At 41.6% G+C, this 19,775-nt stretch overlaps 1 protein-coding gene across 1 annotated transcript in view; it reads left to right on the plus strand.

The window, feature by feature from the left end:
- The window catches only part of p2rx1 (purinergic receptor P2X, ligand-gated ion channel, 1), a 119,075-nt gene that overhangs the window by 33,703 nt on the left and 65,597 nt on the right, over nt 1-19,775 (plus strand). Inside the window, exon 3 of the mRNA XM_034177544.1 lies at nt 14,554-14,625. Within this exon, the coding sequence (XP_034033435.1) occupies nt 14,554-14,625 (72 nt within the window). The remainder of the gene's footprint in view (nt 1-14,553; nt 14,626-19,775) is intronic.

A 19,775-nucleotide genomic window follows, 5' to 3' on the forward strand; every position in this document is an offset into this window, starting at 1 on the left:
CAAAATGTAAATGAGTCCACCCACCACTTTAATCATATCTTAGATCTTGTTCTGACTTATGGTATGGAAATTGAAGACTTAACAGTATTCCCTGAAAACTCCCTTCTGTCTGATCATTTCTTAATAACATTTACATTTACTCTGATGGACTACCCAGCAGTGGGGAATAAGTTTCATTACACTAGATGTCTTTCAGAAAGCGCTGTAACTAGGTTTAAGGATATGATTCCTTCTTTATGTTCTCTAATGCCATATACCAACACAGTGCAGAGTAGCTACCTGAACTCTGTAAGTGAGATAGAGTATCTCATCAATAGTTTTACATCGTCATTGAAGACAACTTTGGATGCTGTAGCTCCTCTGAAAAAGAGAGCTTTAAATCAGAAGTGCCTGACTCCGTGGTGTAACTCACAAACTCGCAGCTTAAAGCAGATAACCCGTAAGTTGGAGAGGAAATGGCGTCTCACTAATTTAGAAGATCTTCACTTAGCCTGGAAAAAGAGTCTGTTGCTCTATAAAAAAAGCCCTCCGTAAAGCTAGGACATCTTACTACTCATCACTAATTGACAAAAATAAGAACAACCCCAGGTTTCTTTTCAGCACTGTAGCCAGGCTGACAAAGAGTCAGAGCTCTATTGAGCCGAGTATTCCTTTGACTTTAACTAGTAATGACTTCATGACTTTCTTTGCTAATAAAATTTTAACTATTAGAGAAAAAATTACTCATAACCATCCCAAAGACATATCGTTATCTTTGGCTGCTTTCAGTGATGCCGGTATTTGGTTAGACTCTTTCTCTCAGATTGTTCTGTCTGAGTTATTTTCATTAGTTACTTCATCCAAACCATCAACATGTCTATTAGACCCCATTCCTACCAGGCTGCTCAAGGAAGCCCTACCATTATTTAATGCTTCGATCTTAAATATGATCAATCTATCTTTATTAGTTGGCTATGTACCACAGGCTTTTAAGGTGGCAGTAATTAAACCATTACTTAAAAAGCCATCACTTGACCCAGCTATCTTAGCTAATTATAGGCCAATCTCCAACCTTCCTTTTCTCTCAAAAATTCTTGAAAGGGTAGTTGTAAAACAGCTAACTGATCATCTGCAGAGGAATGGTCTATTTGAAGAGTTTCAGTCAGGTTTTAGAATTCATCATAGTACAGAAACAGCATTAGTGAAGGTTACAAATGATCTTCTTATGGCCTCAGACAGTGGACTCATCTCTGTGCTTGTTCTGTTAGACCTCAGTGCTGCTTTTGATACTGTTGAGCATAAAATTTTATTACAGAGATTAGAGCATGCCATAGGTATTAAAGGCACTGCGCTGCGGTGGTTTGAATCATATTTATCTAATAGATTACAATTTGTTCATGTAAAAGGGGAATCTTCTTCACAGACTAAGGTTAATTATGGCGTTCCACAAGGTTCTGTGCTAGGACCAATTTTATTCACTTTATACATGCTTCCCTTAGACAGTATTATTAGATGGCATTGCTTAAATTTTCATTGTTACGCAGATGATACCCAGCGTTATCTATCCATGAAGCCAGAGGACACACACCAATTAGCTAAACTGCAGGATTGTCTTACAGACATAAAGACATGGATGACCTCTAATTTCCTGCTTTTAAACTCAGATAAAACTGAAGTTATTGTACTTGGCCCCACAAATCTTAGAAACATGGTGTCTAACCAGATCCTTACTCTGGATGGCATTACCCTGACCTCTAGTAATACTGTGAGAAATCTTGGAGTCATTTTTGATCAGGATATGTCATTCAAAGCGCATATTAAACAAATATGTAGGACTGCTTTTTTGCATTTACGCAATATCTCTAAAATTAGAAAGGTCTTGTCTCAGAGTGATGCTGAAAAAGTAATTCATGCATTTATTTCCTCTAGGCTGGACTATTGTAATTCATTATTATCAGGTTGTCCTAAAAGTTCCCTGAAAAGCCTTCAGTTAATTCAAAATGCTGCAGCTAGAGTACTGACGGGGACTAGAAGGAGAGAGCATATCTCACCCATATTGGCCTCTCTTCATTGGCTTCCTGTTAATTCTAGAATAGAATTTAAAATTCTTCTTCTTACTTATAAGGTTTTGAATAATCAGGTCCCATCTTATCTTAGGGACCTCATAGTACCATATCACCCCAATAGAGCGCTTCGCTCTCAGACTGCAGGCTTACTTGTAGTTCCTAGGGTTTGTAAGAGTAGAATGGGAGGCAGAGCCTTCAGCTTTCAGGCTCCTCTCCTGTGGAACCAGCTCCCAATTCAGATCAGGGAGACAGACACCCTCTACTTTTAAGATTAGGCTTAAAACTTTCCTTTTTGCTAAAGCTTATAGTTAGGGCTGGATCAGGTGACCCTGAACCATCCCTTAGTTATGCTGCTATAGACTTAGACTGCTGGGGGGTTCCCATGATGCACTGAGTGTTTCTTTCTCTTTTTGCTCTGTATGCACCACTCTGCATTTAATCATTAGTGATCGATCTCTGCTCCCCTCCACAGCATGTCTTTTTCCTGGTTCTCTCCCTCAGCCCCAACCAGTCCCAGCAGAAGACTGCCCCTCCCTGAGCCTGGTTCTGCTGGAGGTTTCTTCCTGTTAAAAGGGAGTTTTTCCTTCCCACTGTCGCCAAGTGCTTGCTCACAGGGGGTCGTTTTGACCGTTGGGGTTTTTACGTAATTATTGTATGGCCTTGCCTTACAATATAAAGCGCCTTGGGGCAACTGTTTGTTGTGATTTGGCGCTATACAAATAAAATTGATTGATTGATTGATTTACAACTGTCATCATGTGGATTCTCTATGTTGTTTTGACTGCAGTGACTCTCTGGCGCACAAGGGATTATGGGATACATGAAAACCCTGGATGAACAAAGTTAAACAAACAAAAAGACAAAAATCCAGAAAAGGCAGACGAGGTAAGAAATGCAACAAAAGGCGACTGTCAGAAAGGTGACAATGAAGTAACTTACAAAATGAAGAATAACCAGTGCAGACTGACAGGACGCGTGGCAGAGGACTCAGGTATGACATACAATCGACCAGCCACAAGTAGAAATCAAGACGTGACTTATACAACCGACAAATTACATACAGGTGTGAATAACAACCGGCACTAAAGAAGCACGTGAGAAAAATCAGTGTGTGCACACAAGACAATAAAAGCAGACAACCTAAGTCGAACAAAAAATAAAACCAGAACAAGAATGACCTGATAGACCAGAAACAAAAAAAAACTGCAATGACTGAAAAAAACAGGAAGATCGGCATGACGGGAAAACAGCCTCCCTGCAGCTGTCAGATAACCCTGCCTCGCTGTCAAGCGTTACCCTGACAACGGGCGTAACCTCGAACCCGGAACCCAGACGGCTAGACTCGCACTGACAGAGCAGGAAGGCAGCCGGGACACGTCCACACCCCTCATACAGAGAGACTGGTTCACAACACGTAACAGAACTTACAAAGAAATAAAAACTGGCAAGAACAAAAAACAGAATCAGAAAAACAAAATGCATACTGAAAATACAAGACAACCAAAACGAGAAGCATGAACTGAAGAAAGAAGCAGAGCGGACAGCAGATGTGAAACCAGAGGCCAGGTGGGAAAAGCTGAACGAGACAGACGGCAGGTGAGAAGTAGACCAGATAAAATACACACTAAGAAATAAAAAAAACTCAATGAGAAAATAATCTGAGAAGCCATAGATGCTAGAAATAACCCAAAGTCTACGATAACACATAAAGCCCTAAATCTCAAACACAGGCATGACACACACACACACACACACACACACACACACACACACACACACACACACACACACACACACACACACACACACACACACACACACACACACACACACACACACACACACACACACACACACACACACACACAGAGGACAGGTGTGACAAAAATAAATAAAAATCCCAGAAACAGCAGACAACATGACAGGTTGTCTGGATCAGAAATTTCAGTTACTGTAAATATATCAAACACATTGATATTTGAGAAGTGAAATGAATTTCTAGTATTTACAGAAATTGTGCAATAATTATTTAAACAAAATGAGGCAGGTGCATAAATTTGGGCACCCCAACAGAAAAAATACATCAATATTTAGTAGATCCTCCTTTTGCAGAAATAACAGCCTCTCCCACTTCCTATCTGGTTCTTTACAAAACATCTCAGGTTTGTTGGTTTCCGAGTATGGGCAGCCCTCTTAAAATCACACCACAGATTTTCACCCTGTGAAGTATCAGTACCTTCCTAGAGGGACAACCATCTCTGCAGTAGTATCAGACCCATCTCTGGATGGAGCCGCACCTCAAACAGAGAGAACGAGAGAAAAAAAAAAAACAGAATCAGGCATCAGAAAGACAACAAATACAGTATAATTTGTCAGCGTTAAGCAACAAGAAAAACAAAAGAAATACTTGGCGATTGCCGGCAACTAGCCCTAAGCTTCACTAAAAGACTCAGAATTTAGATTAAGTTGAGGCCGCGGCCTGCTCCAGAAATGAATTAAAAGAGTAAAAAGCATAGTAACATTCTATGTCAGTATGCTAGCCATACGAAAGGGAAAATAAGTGCGTTTTAAGTCTGGACTTGAAAGTCTCTACAGAATCTGACTGTTTTATTGACGCAGGGAGATCATTCCACAGAACAGGGGCACGATACGAGAAAGCTCTGTGACCCGCAGACTTCTTATTCACCGTATTCACCTCTCCGGGTGCAAGACACAAAGTAGTCCTGCACGCTGAGAACGCAAAGCCCGGGCCGGCACGTAGGGTTTAATTAGGTCAGCTAAGTAAGGACATGCCAGTCTGTGAACAATTTTATAGGTTAGTAACAGAACCTTAAAATCTGATCTCATAGGGACAGGAGGCCAGTGAAAAGATGCCAAGAGATGCTCCAGCTGCTGGCAGTGTGTTCACACTGTGATGGTTTTGTGCACAGCACTGTCGCGTGCACGAAACCGCCGCAGTGGCATCGTTTACGCCTGCCCGTCGGATCAATGTATTCATGGTTCACTCATGCGAGCTGTTCTGCCATGATACGCCCTGATGTGTACTTATTCGTACTTATGTGTGAAGGGGCCCTTATTGTTGTGATTAGTCGACGAATCAGATCATCTGTAACCATCATTAGCTTCAAACTTGAAGTGTTTAAGTAACTAAAAATAAAGACAATTAAGATGATAGTTAATTCAGCTTTTACTTTGTAACAAAGTCGTTTATTGAAGTGGAAGAGATTTTTTTTAACACTGTAACATAGCATTATAAAACACTGACGTTATCACATTTCCTATTCAAACATGACATCACTGCTATAATGTTGCAGTAAACATATAACATATGTGTGCTGAGGCTAATGAAATTGTCATTGTTAATGTTAAAATTTATAGCTATCAATATAAGTAAGTAGCTCACTATAGATGTTAATGTTAGAGGCTAACTAGCAAATTAGCTTGATTAGCAGATGACTGTCTCTCTTTGTCAGAATTAGCCACAACGTGTTTCCTTCTCAGATGCTCCTGCATCACTGTTGTACTGCCGTGGAAGACAAGTTTTGGCTTGTAGATTTTGCATTGCACTTCTTTCTCTTTAATTTGGTTAAAATGCTATCAAACATTTGAGCTCTGTTGCCGGCTAGCCACGATACTGTGTGGGCATAACTTTTCCGCTGACATCACGGTTGACCCGGATTACCACTACCCAGTGGTGGGCACACTTCCGATAATCCAATAAGAGATAATTATCGAAGATAATGTTTTCATTATTGGATTATCTTTTTAGATAATTTTAAAAACCATTATCGGACTAATTATCTTCCGATAATCGTCCGATAACTTTTAGACCGATAACGTAGTAAACCAAGCTGAACAGCGGCAAACATTTTTAAAATTTAAAATCAGTTGAGACCTACCTGTTAAAAGTTTCCTAAGAGATGTATAGTTCTACCCTCTGCAAACAGAAGAGAGCTGCTTTCAGAAGAAACCACTCTATCCTCTAGAGGCAAAGGAGAACTGGTCACAATAATAAATAAATAAATAAATAAATAATTTTCTTTAACACCATACTGATACACTGGCAATATCACCCAAGTCATCCAGAGGCATACATTTTTAACTTATGGTTCAAATTTTATTTAACGGCTCCACAGACAGCAGCATTAAACTCTAGGGCCTAAAACTCTCGTGAATATATTTTTATTTGTTAAATTCCACGCATCTTAAATGTAGCAGACACAGATTATCTGGAATTTTGTTTTGGCACGTTTTCAAGACCTCTACTGCCATCTACTGGCCAGTAGTGTTCATGGCAGTATTCGCCCTAAGTACTAAGTGTCTGGGCACCAGTAGATGGCAGTGTTCTACTTATTTTGATCCCGGTTATATGTTGTGAAATCAACTTTTTTTTTTAACAAATTAAGTTTAAAAACAAAACAAAACAACAACAACAAAAAAATTACAAGACAGCTCTGCGGTGTTTGCACAGGCACAGTGCGAGCGGTTGGATGCTTGTAGCTCTTCAGCAGCAGGATACAGAATAATATCAAACAGGTTTGATTTTCATTCAACAATATGATCGGCGATCAGGAGGTGGTCGTGAGATGTTGAACGCAGCTTGTTACTCCATGTACATGACATGATGCAGGACGCGCGATTAACCTGAAACTCGGTCCAAAAAATTCTCGCATGAATGAAAAATCATCTGAAAGAGGGACAAATCTCACACAGTGTAATGCCAACATTTATGTGTCAAGATAATATTGAGTGCACGTTTTACGACATCATAAAACGTGCGCACGGCACTAATAAAATGTGCGCACATTCTCTCCACATGCAAAACATTTTGCAATGACACTTCCAGGGCTCTGCAAAAATGCCTGTTTTTACAAATAAAAATGGAATGTTTTACAAAAGCACATTTATCCGTAAACACCAACACACGACACACGTCACATTAACGTGTTGGTTTACATAAATGACTGAACCAATCAGTGTTTAGCAGAGGCACTTTTACCCAGATTCCTTTGCGATCTGTCTGTTTGTTCCAAAACCTCAGAATTATTGCATTATTCAACATTAAAAGATAAATGTTATATTTTAACTATGTACAAATGACAGAATTGACATTAATGGAGTTATTCTGACCAGAGCATTGTGATTGGTAGAGAGCTGGTTTGTGGCTGCTCTCAGGTTGCTTCTGTGCTGTAACCGTGTAGCTTCCAGTAGGGGGCAGCATGTTCAAACATAGAAGTACTGGCTCATTGTTTGGGTCTTTTGTCGCTTTTGATACTTTCAGAAGCGACTGTGGTGTTAAAACTCAAATTCAGCTTGTTAGTAGTTGCAAATGTACCAGAGACAATACTGGAAGTTATCGGTTATCTGTAACTTCCGATACATTTTTGGGTGGTTTATTGGTTTATCTTTATCAAAGATAACTTTTCAGTTATCTGATTATCTGTTATCGAAGTTAATTTTTTTGGTTATCTGTGCCCACCACTGCCACTACCATACATGTGTGTCAAGGACAGAAAGGCAGCGGAAGATACAGTGGCAACTTTGAGAGAAAAACAAAGCTTAAAAATAATTAGTTGCCGACGTTTTTGATAGTCAAAGTAATCATGACTAGTCGACGTAATTGTGACTAGTCAACTAATCGTGACAGCCCATTGTGTGGTACCAAATATACTTGCAGACCTGACAGTATATTAATACAATAACATGCTGTTGTCGTGTGGTATGCATTTTCAGAGGCCCGACGTTCATGACCAGTCACCCAAAATGACAGATATTCGCCCTCGTCTAACTGCAGGTGACTGGGCGTGAACGGAGGGACTCAGAAAATGCATACCGCACGACAACAGCATGTTATTTGCATTATTAGCACTTTTTACTGAGATACACAACACGTAACGCGTCCATAAAAAGTTGGTTCACTTAACTTCGGCAGTGCGTCCTCATCAAGCTGGCTGCTCTGGCTGCTGTTCATTGTCGTACTATCCATGAGAAAATCATCTGGAATATCCATATTGGGACCAACACACACACTTCTTGCCTTTTTAGTTTTTTTTTCCCCTCTGCGGACAGTCCTTGGGCTGCGCGTGCTATGACGTCATTTGTTTATGCACAGTGGGCGGGTATAGCCAGGTATCGTCGACGTAAATCTACGATACCGGCCTAGCAATGCCTTGGTAAAGTGATAATAATAATACAATAACATGCTTTTGGAGGGCGGTATGCATTTTCAGAGGCCCGATGTTCATGCCCAGTCGCCCAAAATGATAGATATTCGCCTGAGTTAGACGAGGGCCAGTATCCGTCATTGCAGGTGACGGCATGGACAGAGGGACTCAGAAAATGCATACCGCACGACAAATGCATGTTATTTGCATTATTATCACTTTACTGAGATACACAACACGTAATGCATACATAAAAAGTTGGCTCACTTTAACTTTTGTCGTGTCGGCTGGCACGCGCTGCTCTCCAAATTCGCCAGTGCATCCTCATCAAGCTGGTTGCTTTGGCTGCTGTTCATCGTCGTACTATACATGAGAAAATCATCCGGAATATCCATATTGGGACCAACACACACTTCTCACCTTTTTATCATTTCCTCTGCGGACAGTTTTTTTTTTCCTCTGCGGACACTTCTTGGGCTGCGCACTATGATGTCATTTGTTTACGCACAGCAGGCGGGTATAGCCAGGTAGCGTTGACATAAATCTACGCTACCGGCCTAGCAACGCCTCGGTAAAGTGATAATAATGAATAATAATGTTCACAAATATTTTATTGATTTAGCAAAAGTACACGTATATAAGTATTTTGCCTATGAATTACAAATGGGCTGCATTTATCTACTCATTGTATTTCTTTATTTTTAAAACTGTAAGATAGCAACAAAATTCTGAAACATAAAACCAGTTGTACTTGGTGCGCTGTGATCTTTTTTTTTTAACTACCTGTGTTGGCATGACTTGTTTGATCCAATAAATGAAGACACTGAAGATGATGTATTGACATTGATTAAAGTTATTGTAGTTTTAAAAAAGTCCTCCTGATTATCATCTGCCATTGTCAACATTAATGTGTCTCGTTGCCATAGAGTGTGCATCCTGCACAGTGTGTGGGCAAACAACCTGCCAAAAGAGAGGCTCTTCTCTCCTTGTTTGCCTAAAATATCTTATCTGTGACAAAGAAATAAAGAAGATACAATGAAGATGTTTGCTTTGGAGTGTGGGCGTGGGCCTTTTTGTTCATTCACAGGGGTTTTGGATCACAGTGGAGAAGGATAAACCCACAGCCTGAAAAGATCACAGTATGACGCTGAATGCTTTGATGCTTTGATCAGCAGTTTCGGCTCACAATTTTGTCACTGGTTAATGCAAGAGAAAAATAATCAGACAGGATGATCTGAGCCAGAAATGAATACTTTTGTGGCACTGAGCATCATCTCTCTCTCAAAAAAAAAAAAAAAAAAAAAAATATAGAAAATTTTTCAGAATTGTTTAGGTGCAAAACAACTCAAATGCTACAAATATCATGACTTTAGAGCATTTTACATACAGTACATCTGGAAAATATCCACAGTGCTTCACTTTTTCCACATGTCTACACACAATACCCCATAATGAAAAATGGGGTAATAAAAAAAATGAGGTGGGCTTCATAGATAATTGGCAAAGCTTCTGGGGAAAACCTGGTCTTGTTAGGAGAGACGGCATCCATCCCACTTTGGATGGAGCAGCTCTCATTTCTAGAAATCTGGCCAATTTTCTTAAACCCTCCAAACCGTGACTATCCAGGGTTGGGACCAGGAAGCAGAGTTGTAGTCTTACACACCTCTCTGCAGCTTCTCTCCCCCTGCCATCCCCTCATTACCCCATCCCCGTAGAGACGGTGCCTGCTCCCAGACCACCAATAACCAGTAAAAATCTATTTAAGCATAAAAATTCAAAAAGAAAAATAATATAGCACCTTCAACTGCACCACAGACTAAAACAGTTAAATGTGGTCTATTAAACATTAGGTCTCTCTCTTCTAAGTCCCTGTTAGTAAATGATATAATAATTGATCAACATATTGATTTATTCTGCCTAACAGAAACCTGGTTACAGCAGGATGAATATGTTAGTTTAAATGAGTCAACACCCCCCGAGTCACACTAACTGTCAGAATGCTCGTAGCACGGGCCGAGGCAGAGGATTAGCAGCAATCTTCCATTCCAGCTTATTAATTAATCAAAAACCCAGACAGAGCTTTAATTCATTTGAAAGCTTGACTCTTAGTCTTGTCCATCCAAATTGGAAGTCCCAAAAACCAGTTTTATTTGTTGTTATCTATCGTCCTCCTGGTCGTTACTGTGAGTTTCTCTGTGAATTTTCAGACCTTTTGTCTGACTTAGTGCTTAGCTCAGATAAGATAATTATAGTGGGCGATTTTAACATCCACACAGATGCTGAGAATGACAGCCTCAACACTGCATTTAATCTATTATTAGACTCAATTGGCTTCGCTCAAAATGTTAATGAGTCCACCCACCACTTTAGCCACACTTTAGATCTTGTTCCCCCTGTTGTCTGATCATTTCTTAATAACATTTACATTTACTTTAATGGACTACCCAGCAGTGGGGATTAAGTTTCATTACAGTATATTGCCATATACCAACGCAGTGCAGAGTAGCTACCTAAACTCTGTGAGTGAGATAGATTATCTCGTCAATAGCTTTACATCCTCATTGAGCACAACTTTGGATGCTGTAGCTCCTTTGAAAAAGAGAGCCTTAAATCAAAAATGCTTGACTCCGTGGTATAACCCACAAACTCGCAGCTTAAAGCAGATAACCCGTAAGCTGGAGAGGAAATGGCGTCTCACTAATTTAGAAGATCTTCATTTAGCCTGGAAAAAGAGTCTGTTGCTCTATAAAAAAGCCCTCCGTAAAGCTAGGACATCTTACTACTATTCATCACTAATTGAAGAAAATAAGAACAACCCCAGGTTTCTTTTCAGCACTGTAGCCAGGCTGACAAAGAGTCAGAGCTCTATTGAGCCAAGTATTCCTTCAACTTTAACTAGTAATGACTTCATGACTTTCTTTGCAAATAAAATTTTAACTATTAGAGAAAAAATTATTCATAACCATCCCAAAGACATATCTTTATGTTCGGCTGCCTTCAGTAATGCTGGTATTTGGTTAGACTCTTTCTCTCCGATTGTTCTGTCTGAGTTATTTTCATTAGTTACTTCCTCCAAACCATCAACATGTCTATTAGACCCCATTCCTACCAGGCTGCTCAAGGAAGCCCTGCTATTAATTAATGATTCGATCTTAAATATGATCAATCTATCTTTATTAGTTGGCTATGTACCACAGGCTTTTAAGGTGGCAGTAATTAAACCATTACTTAAAAAGCCATCACTTGACCCAGCTATCTTAGCTAATTATAGGCCAATCTCCAACCTTCCTTTTCTCTCAAAAATTCTTGAAAGGGTAGTTGTAAAACAGCTAACTGATCATCTGCAGAGGAATGGTCTATTTGAAGAGTTTCAGTCAGATTTCAGAATTCATCATAGTACAGAAACAGGATTAGTGAAGGTTACAAATGATCTTCTTATGGCCTCAGACAGTGGACTCATCTCTGTGCTTGTCCTGTTAGACCTCAGTGCAGCTTTTGATACTGTTGACCATAAAATTTTATTACAGAGATTAGAGCATGCCATAGGTATTAAAGGCACTGCGCTGCGGTGGTTTGAATCATATTTATCTAATAGATTACAATTTGTTCATGTAAATGGGGAATCTTCTTCACAAACTAAGGTTAATTATGGAGTTCCATAAGGTTCTGTGCTAGGACCAATTTTATTCACTTTATACATGCTTCCCTTAGGCAGTATTATTAGAAAGCATTGCTTAATTTTTCATTGTTACGCAGATGATACCCAGCTTTATCTATCCATGAAGCCAGAGGACACACACCAATTATACTCAACAAAAATATAAACGCAACACTTTTGGTTTTGCTCCCATTTTGTATGAGATGAACTCATGGATCTAAAACTTTTTCCACATACACAATATCACCATTTCCCTCAAATATTGTTCACAAACCAGTCTAAATCTGTGATAGTGAGCACTTCTCCTTTGCTGAGATAATCCATCCCACCTCACAGGTGTGCCATATCAAGATGCTGATTAGACACCATGATTAGTGCACAGGTGTGCCTTAGACTGTCCACAATAAAAGGCCACTCTGAAAGAGGGAAATGGTGATATTGTGTATGTGGAAAAAGTTTTAGATCCATGAGTTCATCTCATACATAATGGGAGCAAAACCAAAAGTGTTGCGTTTATATTTTTGTTGAGTGTAGTTAAACTGCAGGAATGTCTTTCAGACATAAAGACATGGATGACCTCTAATTTCCTGCTTTTAAATTCAGATAAAACTGAAGTTATTGTACTTGGCCCCACAAATCTTAGAAACATGGTGTCTAACCAGATCCTTACTCTGGATGGCATTACCCTGACCTCTAGTAATACTGTGAGAAATCTTGGAGTCATTTTTGATCAGGATATGTCCTTCAATGCGCATATTAAGCAAATAGGTAGGACTGCTTTTTTGCATTTGCGCAATATCTCTAAAATTAGAAAGGTCTTGTCTCAGAGTGATGAGCTGGCCGCCCGACTAAACTAACCAATCGGTAGAACGTCCACTATTTCTCTTTGGAGAGAGGAGAACCTTCCCTGAAGGACAACCATCTCTGCAGCAATCCACCAATCAGGCCTGTATGGTAGAGTGGCCAGGCACATGGCAGCCCGCCTGGAGTTTGTCAAAAAGGCACCTGAAGGACTCTCAGACCATGAGAAACAAAATTCTCTGATCTGATGAGACAAAGATTGAACTTTTTAGTGTGAATGCCAGGCGTCATGTTTGGAGGAAACAAGGCATCATCCCTACAGTGAAGCATGGTGGTGGCAGCATCATGCTGTGGGGATGTTTTTCAGTGGCAGGAACTGGGAGACTAGTCAGGATTAGGGATGGGTATCGAGAACCAGTTCCTTTCGGGTATTGTTAAGAAATTATTCGATGCACCGACATCAATAACCTTTTTGCTTAACGATTCCCTTATTGGTCCTTCAGAGTGGCCGTTGTTTTTCGGGGTGTTTGTCAGGAAAATGATCATTTCTCTACATTGATTACAGACCCTGCAGTAGGTCTGTAATCAACTTTTCTGCAGTGCAGCTTTGCTTTGAACCTTGAACCAATCGAAGCAGTGATTCGCAGATCAAAGCAGTGCTTCGATCTGGTGCTTCATTGATTCATTGTTTTATTTCGCTTTATCTTAATGTTTCCCTGCTAAAACCCTAAAGAGCATGTCTGTGAGTAATATTTAGCTTTTTTATGTTAAACCGACCTGTTATGGTCTTCTGAAATAGTTGATGTATTTTATAACTTAAAAACGGGGCCGATGCTAACACGTTAGCATGTCTATGGCGTTTTCAATGTTAAAGTTAGCATTAAGCTTTTCGCATCTCAGCACATTTGTATACATTTGGTTTCTGTATAATAATAAATGGCTCAGCGTTCGTTGTCGTAAAAGAGTCAAATTGTAATTTTTTTAAATTTATTTTTATTCATATATCAATAATAATAGCAACAACAATAATAGTAATAATAACTCATAATAACTAATAATTCTACAATACAATTTTAGAAAAAGACAAAAAAGAACCTGATGAAACAAAACACAATGGAAAGATAAAACCAAGTAACAATGAACATAAATAAATACATATAGAACTAAATAAGTGTTTCCTGTGTACACCTAGTGACTCTTACACCTCCATTTCATCCCTGTTTTATTTAAGTTTGACAATTTGTTTCAGTCAAACCATATTTTCAATGTGTTAATTTCTTCAGTGATTTCATCCAGAACCATCTGCCAAGATAGAAAACTGCTGCATCCTAGTAAGAGCAGAATACTACTGGAATGAATTTGAATAAGGAAAGTTGGGGTTTTTCTCACTAAATGGATGCTGCACTCACTGCACTTTATTGTCTGGAATAGTCCCAGATTGCATTTCAGAGCTTCTAGAATTCAAACATTTTGTTTTTCACCACTTTCATCCCTGAATATGTCAATCGTGAGTCAATTTTGTGCGTATTAAAGTCACTAACTGGGACTCCTTCCTGTCTGTTCACACAGCTCCAAACGCTGCGCGGCTCTCTGCCGAGTCAAGTTAGAATGATAGAGTCCAGTCGGAATTAATAAATTCAAAACAAAACGCCATTTAAATCAATTGATACCTCTTTCCAAATGTTGTAATAAAAACAAACTGCAATTGAACAAAACGTTTTTTCCTCTCAGAATGAGACGTCCTGCACTGACATGCAGCAGCCGTCTGCAAAACATGCATGTTGTTATTATTATTTATTATTATTATTATTGCTGCTGTTGTTATTATTGCTGTTGTTGTATACAGTGTTTTTTTCACTATTCTCTTTTCAATCCTAAATTTCAGGGTGCTTCATCTTTTGTGGTGATGACAAATTTCATCATAACTGAAGGTCAGAAAATGGGAAAATGTCCAGAGGTATGTGACTGTCCAGCCTGTTTCTTTACTCTTTTATCTCTTAGTCTACAGAGGGATGACAACTTAAAGGAAAAAAAAACTCCCTCAAAATGATGGGCCCTATGGTACATGATCTACTGCACATTGCACAAATACATTTGGTGCATATCCAACACTTTGTGTAATCAGAGTGCACCGTAACCATAACAGGTGTGTGTTGGTTGTATGTGGCATTAATTCCATCTGTCAGCAACTTTAACAGACAGGTGAACCTGCTGCATTGCTATTTAAAATCCAGACCGAGCAGCTGACAGAAGTTAGAGGTTTTCTGGTGAGAAAATGGCTGAGCAGGTCATTTGTGGGAGCACCATTCATCCTCCAACCACCAAACCTCCAACTTTCCAAAATGTGCCAAATAGCAATGTGGATTTGTACTGAATCTGCTATGGCAAAACCTGAACAACCGGGAGCAACAATTGAGGACAATGAGCGGGAACATGCATCCCTGGGTGTACACTTACAGCAGAAACTCTGTGTTTGACTTTTTAAACCAGGTTTTTGGGGTGTAGCACCACTGTTTTCTGCTACCTTATGATAAAAAGCACAAACTGCACCTGCTCACACCTCATTTTAAGGCCGACATCCCCATAAGTACATTACTTAAACAACATTATTAAAAGTCACCTGCTGATGAGGGCCGGTGTCCTAGAGAACGACCCTCCATCGGTAATCAACTTGTAATGGTTTAATGGTGACCAAGAGGCAGGAGGCTAAAGTTAGTGTCTAACTGTATATCCTATCATCTTATAAATGTAGCATTTTCTGTTATTTTCTGTCAACAAGAAGCAGTTTATGCTATAAGCGTTTTTATCTTGGCTCATACAATAACATGAATTAGCCCAGGGATGCCCAACCTTTTTGAACCAAGATCTACTTTTAAAGCCATAGTGTAGCCACAATTTATTGTGCACTGTTGAAAGTTCACTGTGGGTATGAGTCAGTGATCACGCAAGGTTTACCGTTACTGTAATTTAATCCAACTGAAAATATAGCTGGTGCCAGATACATATAACAGAATAGAGCTGGGAGAGGAGCATTCCGATTGGGCCACGTAATACAAGTACGGTGGTCAGTGGTAAACAAACAATGCATAGAATCCTTTATGAAATGATCTACATCCCTTCTTTTTAGCCAAATAATATACATTAAAAAATTGATGAACTCGACAAAACAGAACGTCCCTTTTTGTTTTCTTTGCCTTACCATGAACTGATCCAGGACGGGTCCTTGACACTATTCTAACTCGATATAACAACTTTAACTTAAGTTTTAACTTAACGTAATGGGCATGCCCCAATTGACTAGTAATGCACATGGCCAACAGACATAATAACCTATTGAAATTCAGCAATGCAAAACATATCAGGCATTACACAAAAGACTGAAATAATACTGAACATGACAAAAGTTTTTTTTTTTTCACAGCTTTTCTCCTGTTTTTTTTCTTTCGTTTTTTTTTTTTTTTTTAAACAGGTAGGTCTCTTTTCACATGTATTTCGGGTTGGGCTTGCAGGTGCAACCTGAACGCGTAGTGTATGGTCTGTTGTTCTGGATGGGGACCTGCGCAGGTAAGTTGGGAGTGGGAGAGGGCGGGGGTGGTGAGCTTGGGGTGTTGGGCTCTGGTGTGTGGTGTGTGTGTGTCGTGCCTCCCACTGGAGGAGAGCTGGCATCCTGCCACTCCGGGTCGTGGGGCTGGAGCTGAGGCGGTGGAGGCTCTGCCACGGGGAGGATGTGGTGACGTTTCTCCTGTAGGTCTTGCCGTTGGCCTGGATGATGTAAGACCGTGGCTCCTTGCTCACCTCTGTCAGAGTGCCAAGTCTGTTGTAGCCCTTTTCTGTCTGGATGCGGATGACTTATCCCTCCTGGAGAGGCTATAGTGGGTGGCTCGACTTGTCATAGTGACGTTTCACTGTCGGTCTCTTGTTGAGGAGCTGGTCGTGGATGTGCCTACCGTGCCTTGCAGCAGGCTGCAACTGTTTGCTGCTCACCGGAATGTCAGCGCGGGTCTGTCTGGACATGAGGCGTTCAGCAGGAGATCCCAGTGTCATGTCGCGGGGCACATTCCTTAGGTTCAACAGGTTGAGGAAAACATCAGTCCCATCTCTGTGTGACTTCTCCATGAGCTGCTAGGCACTGTGTACAGCCCTCTCAGCAAGCCCATTCAATTGTGGGAACTCTGGGCTGCTTGTGGAGTGAGTGAAGTCCCATTGTTTGGCAAACTCCTGGCTTGTGTATTGTCGACCATTATCAGTGAAAAGTGTGTGTGGCACGCCATACACAGAGAAATGTCTCTTGATCTTCGAGATGACTGCCGTCGATGTCATGTCGTGGAGGAGGTCCACCTCGAACCAGCCTGAGTAGGAATCAACAAGGACTTGGTAATGTTTTCCGTGCCAATCAAAAATGTTGGCTGCTACTGTAGACCATGGGAGGTCTGGGATGGGGTGAAGCTTGAGTGGTTCCTTCTGCTGATGTGGTTTTGAGCTATTGCACACTGCGCATGAGAGCAGCTCCTCCGTTATGTCCTTTGACATGTCCGGCCAGAAGATGACACTTCTGGCTCTGCACTTGGTCGCATCGATACCGGGGTGACCTTTGTGGACAATGCTGATGTATTCTCTGTGCAGGGAATGGGGAATGACTGCTTTGTGGCCTTTCATGATGATGCCGTCATCCACGCTGAACTCGTCCCGGTAAGGAAAGAAAGGCACGATGGCGGACTGGAGCTGGCCTTCTCTGGATGGCCACCCTCTGTGGATGACTGAGCTGAGGGCTTGTAGCATGTCATCTTGTGCTGTATGCCTTTTCAGTTCCTCCAGACGGGCTGTGGAGATGCACTCCACAGTCATGACCTCAAACTCTGTGGTCTCGGAGCGGCTCTGTGAGGTCTTTGTGCATGGAGCTCTGGTAAGAGTATCTGCAAGATACATGTGTTTGCCCTTTTTGTAGACCAGGCTGATGTTGTAGCTCTCCAGGCGTAGTAGCATCCTCTGGAGACGGGCAGGAGCAACATGGATGGGCTTCTTCATTATGGTGACCAAGGGTTGGTGGTCCGTTTCCACGATGATGGGCTTTCCGTAAACATAGTCTCTGAATTTGGTGTAGGCGAAGACAACGGCCAGTAACTCCTTTTTGATTTGGGCATACCGTGTTTCAGTGTCTGTGAGAGCACGTGAAGCGAAGGCTATTGGTCTGCCATTTTGCACGCACGCTGTACCTAGACCATGGGCTCCTCGACGTTGTAGTATGCCAGGACTGGAGGGCTAGACAGACAGGCTTTCAGGCGGTCAAAAGCCTCTTGGTACTGCTGGAGCCAACACCATACAGTCTCTTTGTGTGTGAGCTGTCTCAGGGGTGCTGCGATCTCACTGAGGTTCTGAATGTACTTGCCAAGGTAGTTGACCATGCCGAGGAACCACTGCAGGGATGTGACGTCCGTGGGGACTGGCATTGCGTTGATCACTGCTGTTTTCACGGGGTCTGTTTTGAGGCCGTCACGGGTGAAGACGTGTCCCACATAGAACACCTGGTCTAGCCGGAACTTGCACTTGACAGGATTTAGCCTGAGGTTGACCTCTCTTGCACATTCAAGCACTTTGTGTAGGTTGGCATCGTGCTCAGCAACACTGCGTCCTCCGATGATCATGTCATCGACGATGACTGAACATGGGTAGCCCGCGAACAGCTGTTCCATTGAGCGCTGAAACACTTCGCTTGCAGAGTTGATGCCAAAGGGCATGCGCAGGAATCTGAAGCACCCAAACGGGGTACTGAAGGTGGTCAGCATCGAAGATTTCTTGTCAAGGCGTATCTGCCAGAAAGAATTCTTGGCATCCAAAACCGAGAACACTGTTGCTCCCGACATCTGTGCAGCTACTATTTCTACACTGCGTATTGGGTGGTGGGGCCTCTTCAATGCCGTGTTGAGGTCTTTTGGATTGATGCACAGCCTGATCTTGTGCTTGTCTTTCTTGTGTGCTGCTACCATGGATGAGACACATTCAAATGACTCTGTGACTGGTGTTATGACGCTGATGCGCTGCATGCACTCAAGCTGGCCCCGACTCTCTCTTGCATTGCAACAGGGACGTGGTGGGCAGGGCGGACCACAGGCTGTACATTCGGATCCAGCTTCATGGAGTACATGACAGTAAGTTTTCCCAGCTCGTCGCTGAACAGGTCCTTGTACTGAGCTAGTACCTGTGAGCTGAAGTCAGTGTTGCTTTCCACGCTGACCTGGTGGACATCAGGGCTCATTTTGACGATGCCCATGTTCTTGCACGCCATAAAACCTAGCAGTGGTTGCACCTCTCTGTCCACCACAAAGAAAGGCAAGGGGTGGTACTACTCCTTTAAGCGACATGGCAGTGTGACTGTGACACTAGTCTTGATTCTGGTGCCTCCATAAGCGACAAGGCTGATGGTTTTCCCTTGTTTAATCAGTTGTTCTCCATTTGTCACTCTTTTGAAAGTCTTTAGTGACATTACATTGCATCTTGCTCCCGTGTCAACTTTCATTTCAATGCGTTTGTTGTTTATGTCCATAGTGACAATTTAATCTGCGTAGTTAGATTGAACTAGATAACTAGATAACGATTTGTTTCACAGTGTAATCTTCACGTGCCTTAACTAAAGCACTCCCTCTGCTGAATCACCTCTAAATTATTTACACATTATTCACTTTGTGTGTTTTTAGGAATCCGCTAGCTTAGCGCAGCTACTAGCTCTTAGCCGGTTTAGCATGGTGGCTTCTCCTGTCTCTCCCGCGCTTTTCTACTCTGGGTGTGAAATGTTTAGTTATTCCTCGGCCTCCTTTAGCAGTAATGGTACTTGTAATAAGTGTAGCTTATTCGTAGCTTTGGAGGCCAGGCTGGGCAAAGTGGAGACTCGGCTCCGCACCTTGGAAAATCTTACAGCTAGCCAGGCCCCTGTAGTTGGTGCGGACCAAGGTAGCTTAGCCGCCGTTAGCTATCCCCCAGCAGATCCCGAGCAGCCGGGAGAGCAGGCCGGCTGGGTGACTGTGAGGAGGAAGCGTAGTCCTAAACAGAAGCCCCATGTACACTGCCAACCCGTTCACATCTCTAATTGTTTTTCCCCACTCGGCGACACAC

This window comes from Thalassophryne amazonica, chromosome 9 (assembly GCF_902500255.1).
Source record: "Thalassophryne amazonica chromosome 9, fThaAma1.1, whole genome shotgun sequence".
In the NCBI taxonomy this organism is placed as follows: domain Eukaryota; kingdom Metazoa; phylum Chordata; class Actinopteri; order Batrachoidiformes; family Batrachoididae; genus Thalassophryne; species Thalassophryne amazonica.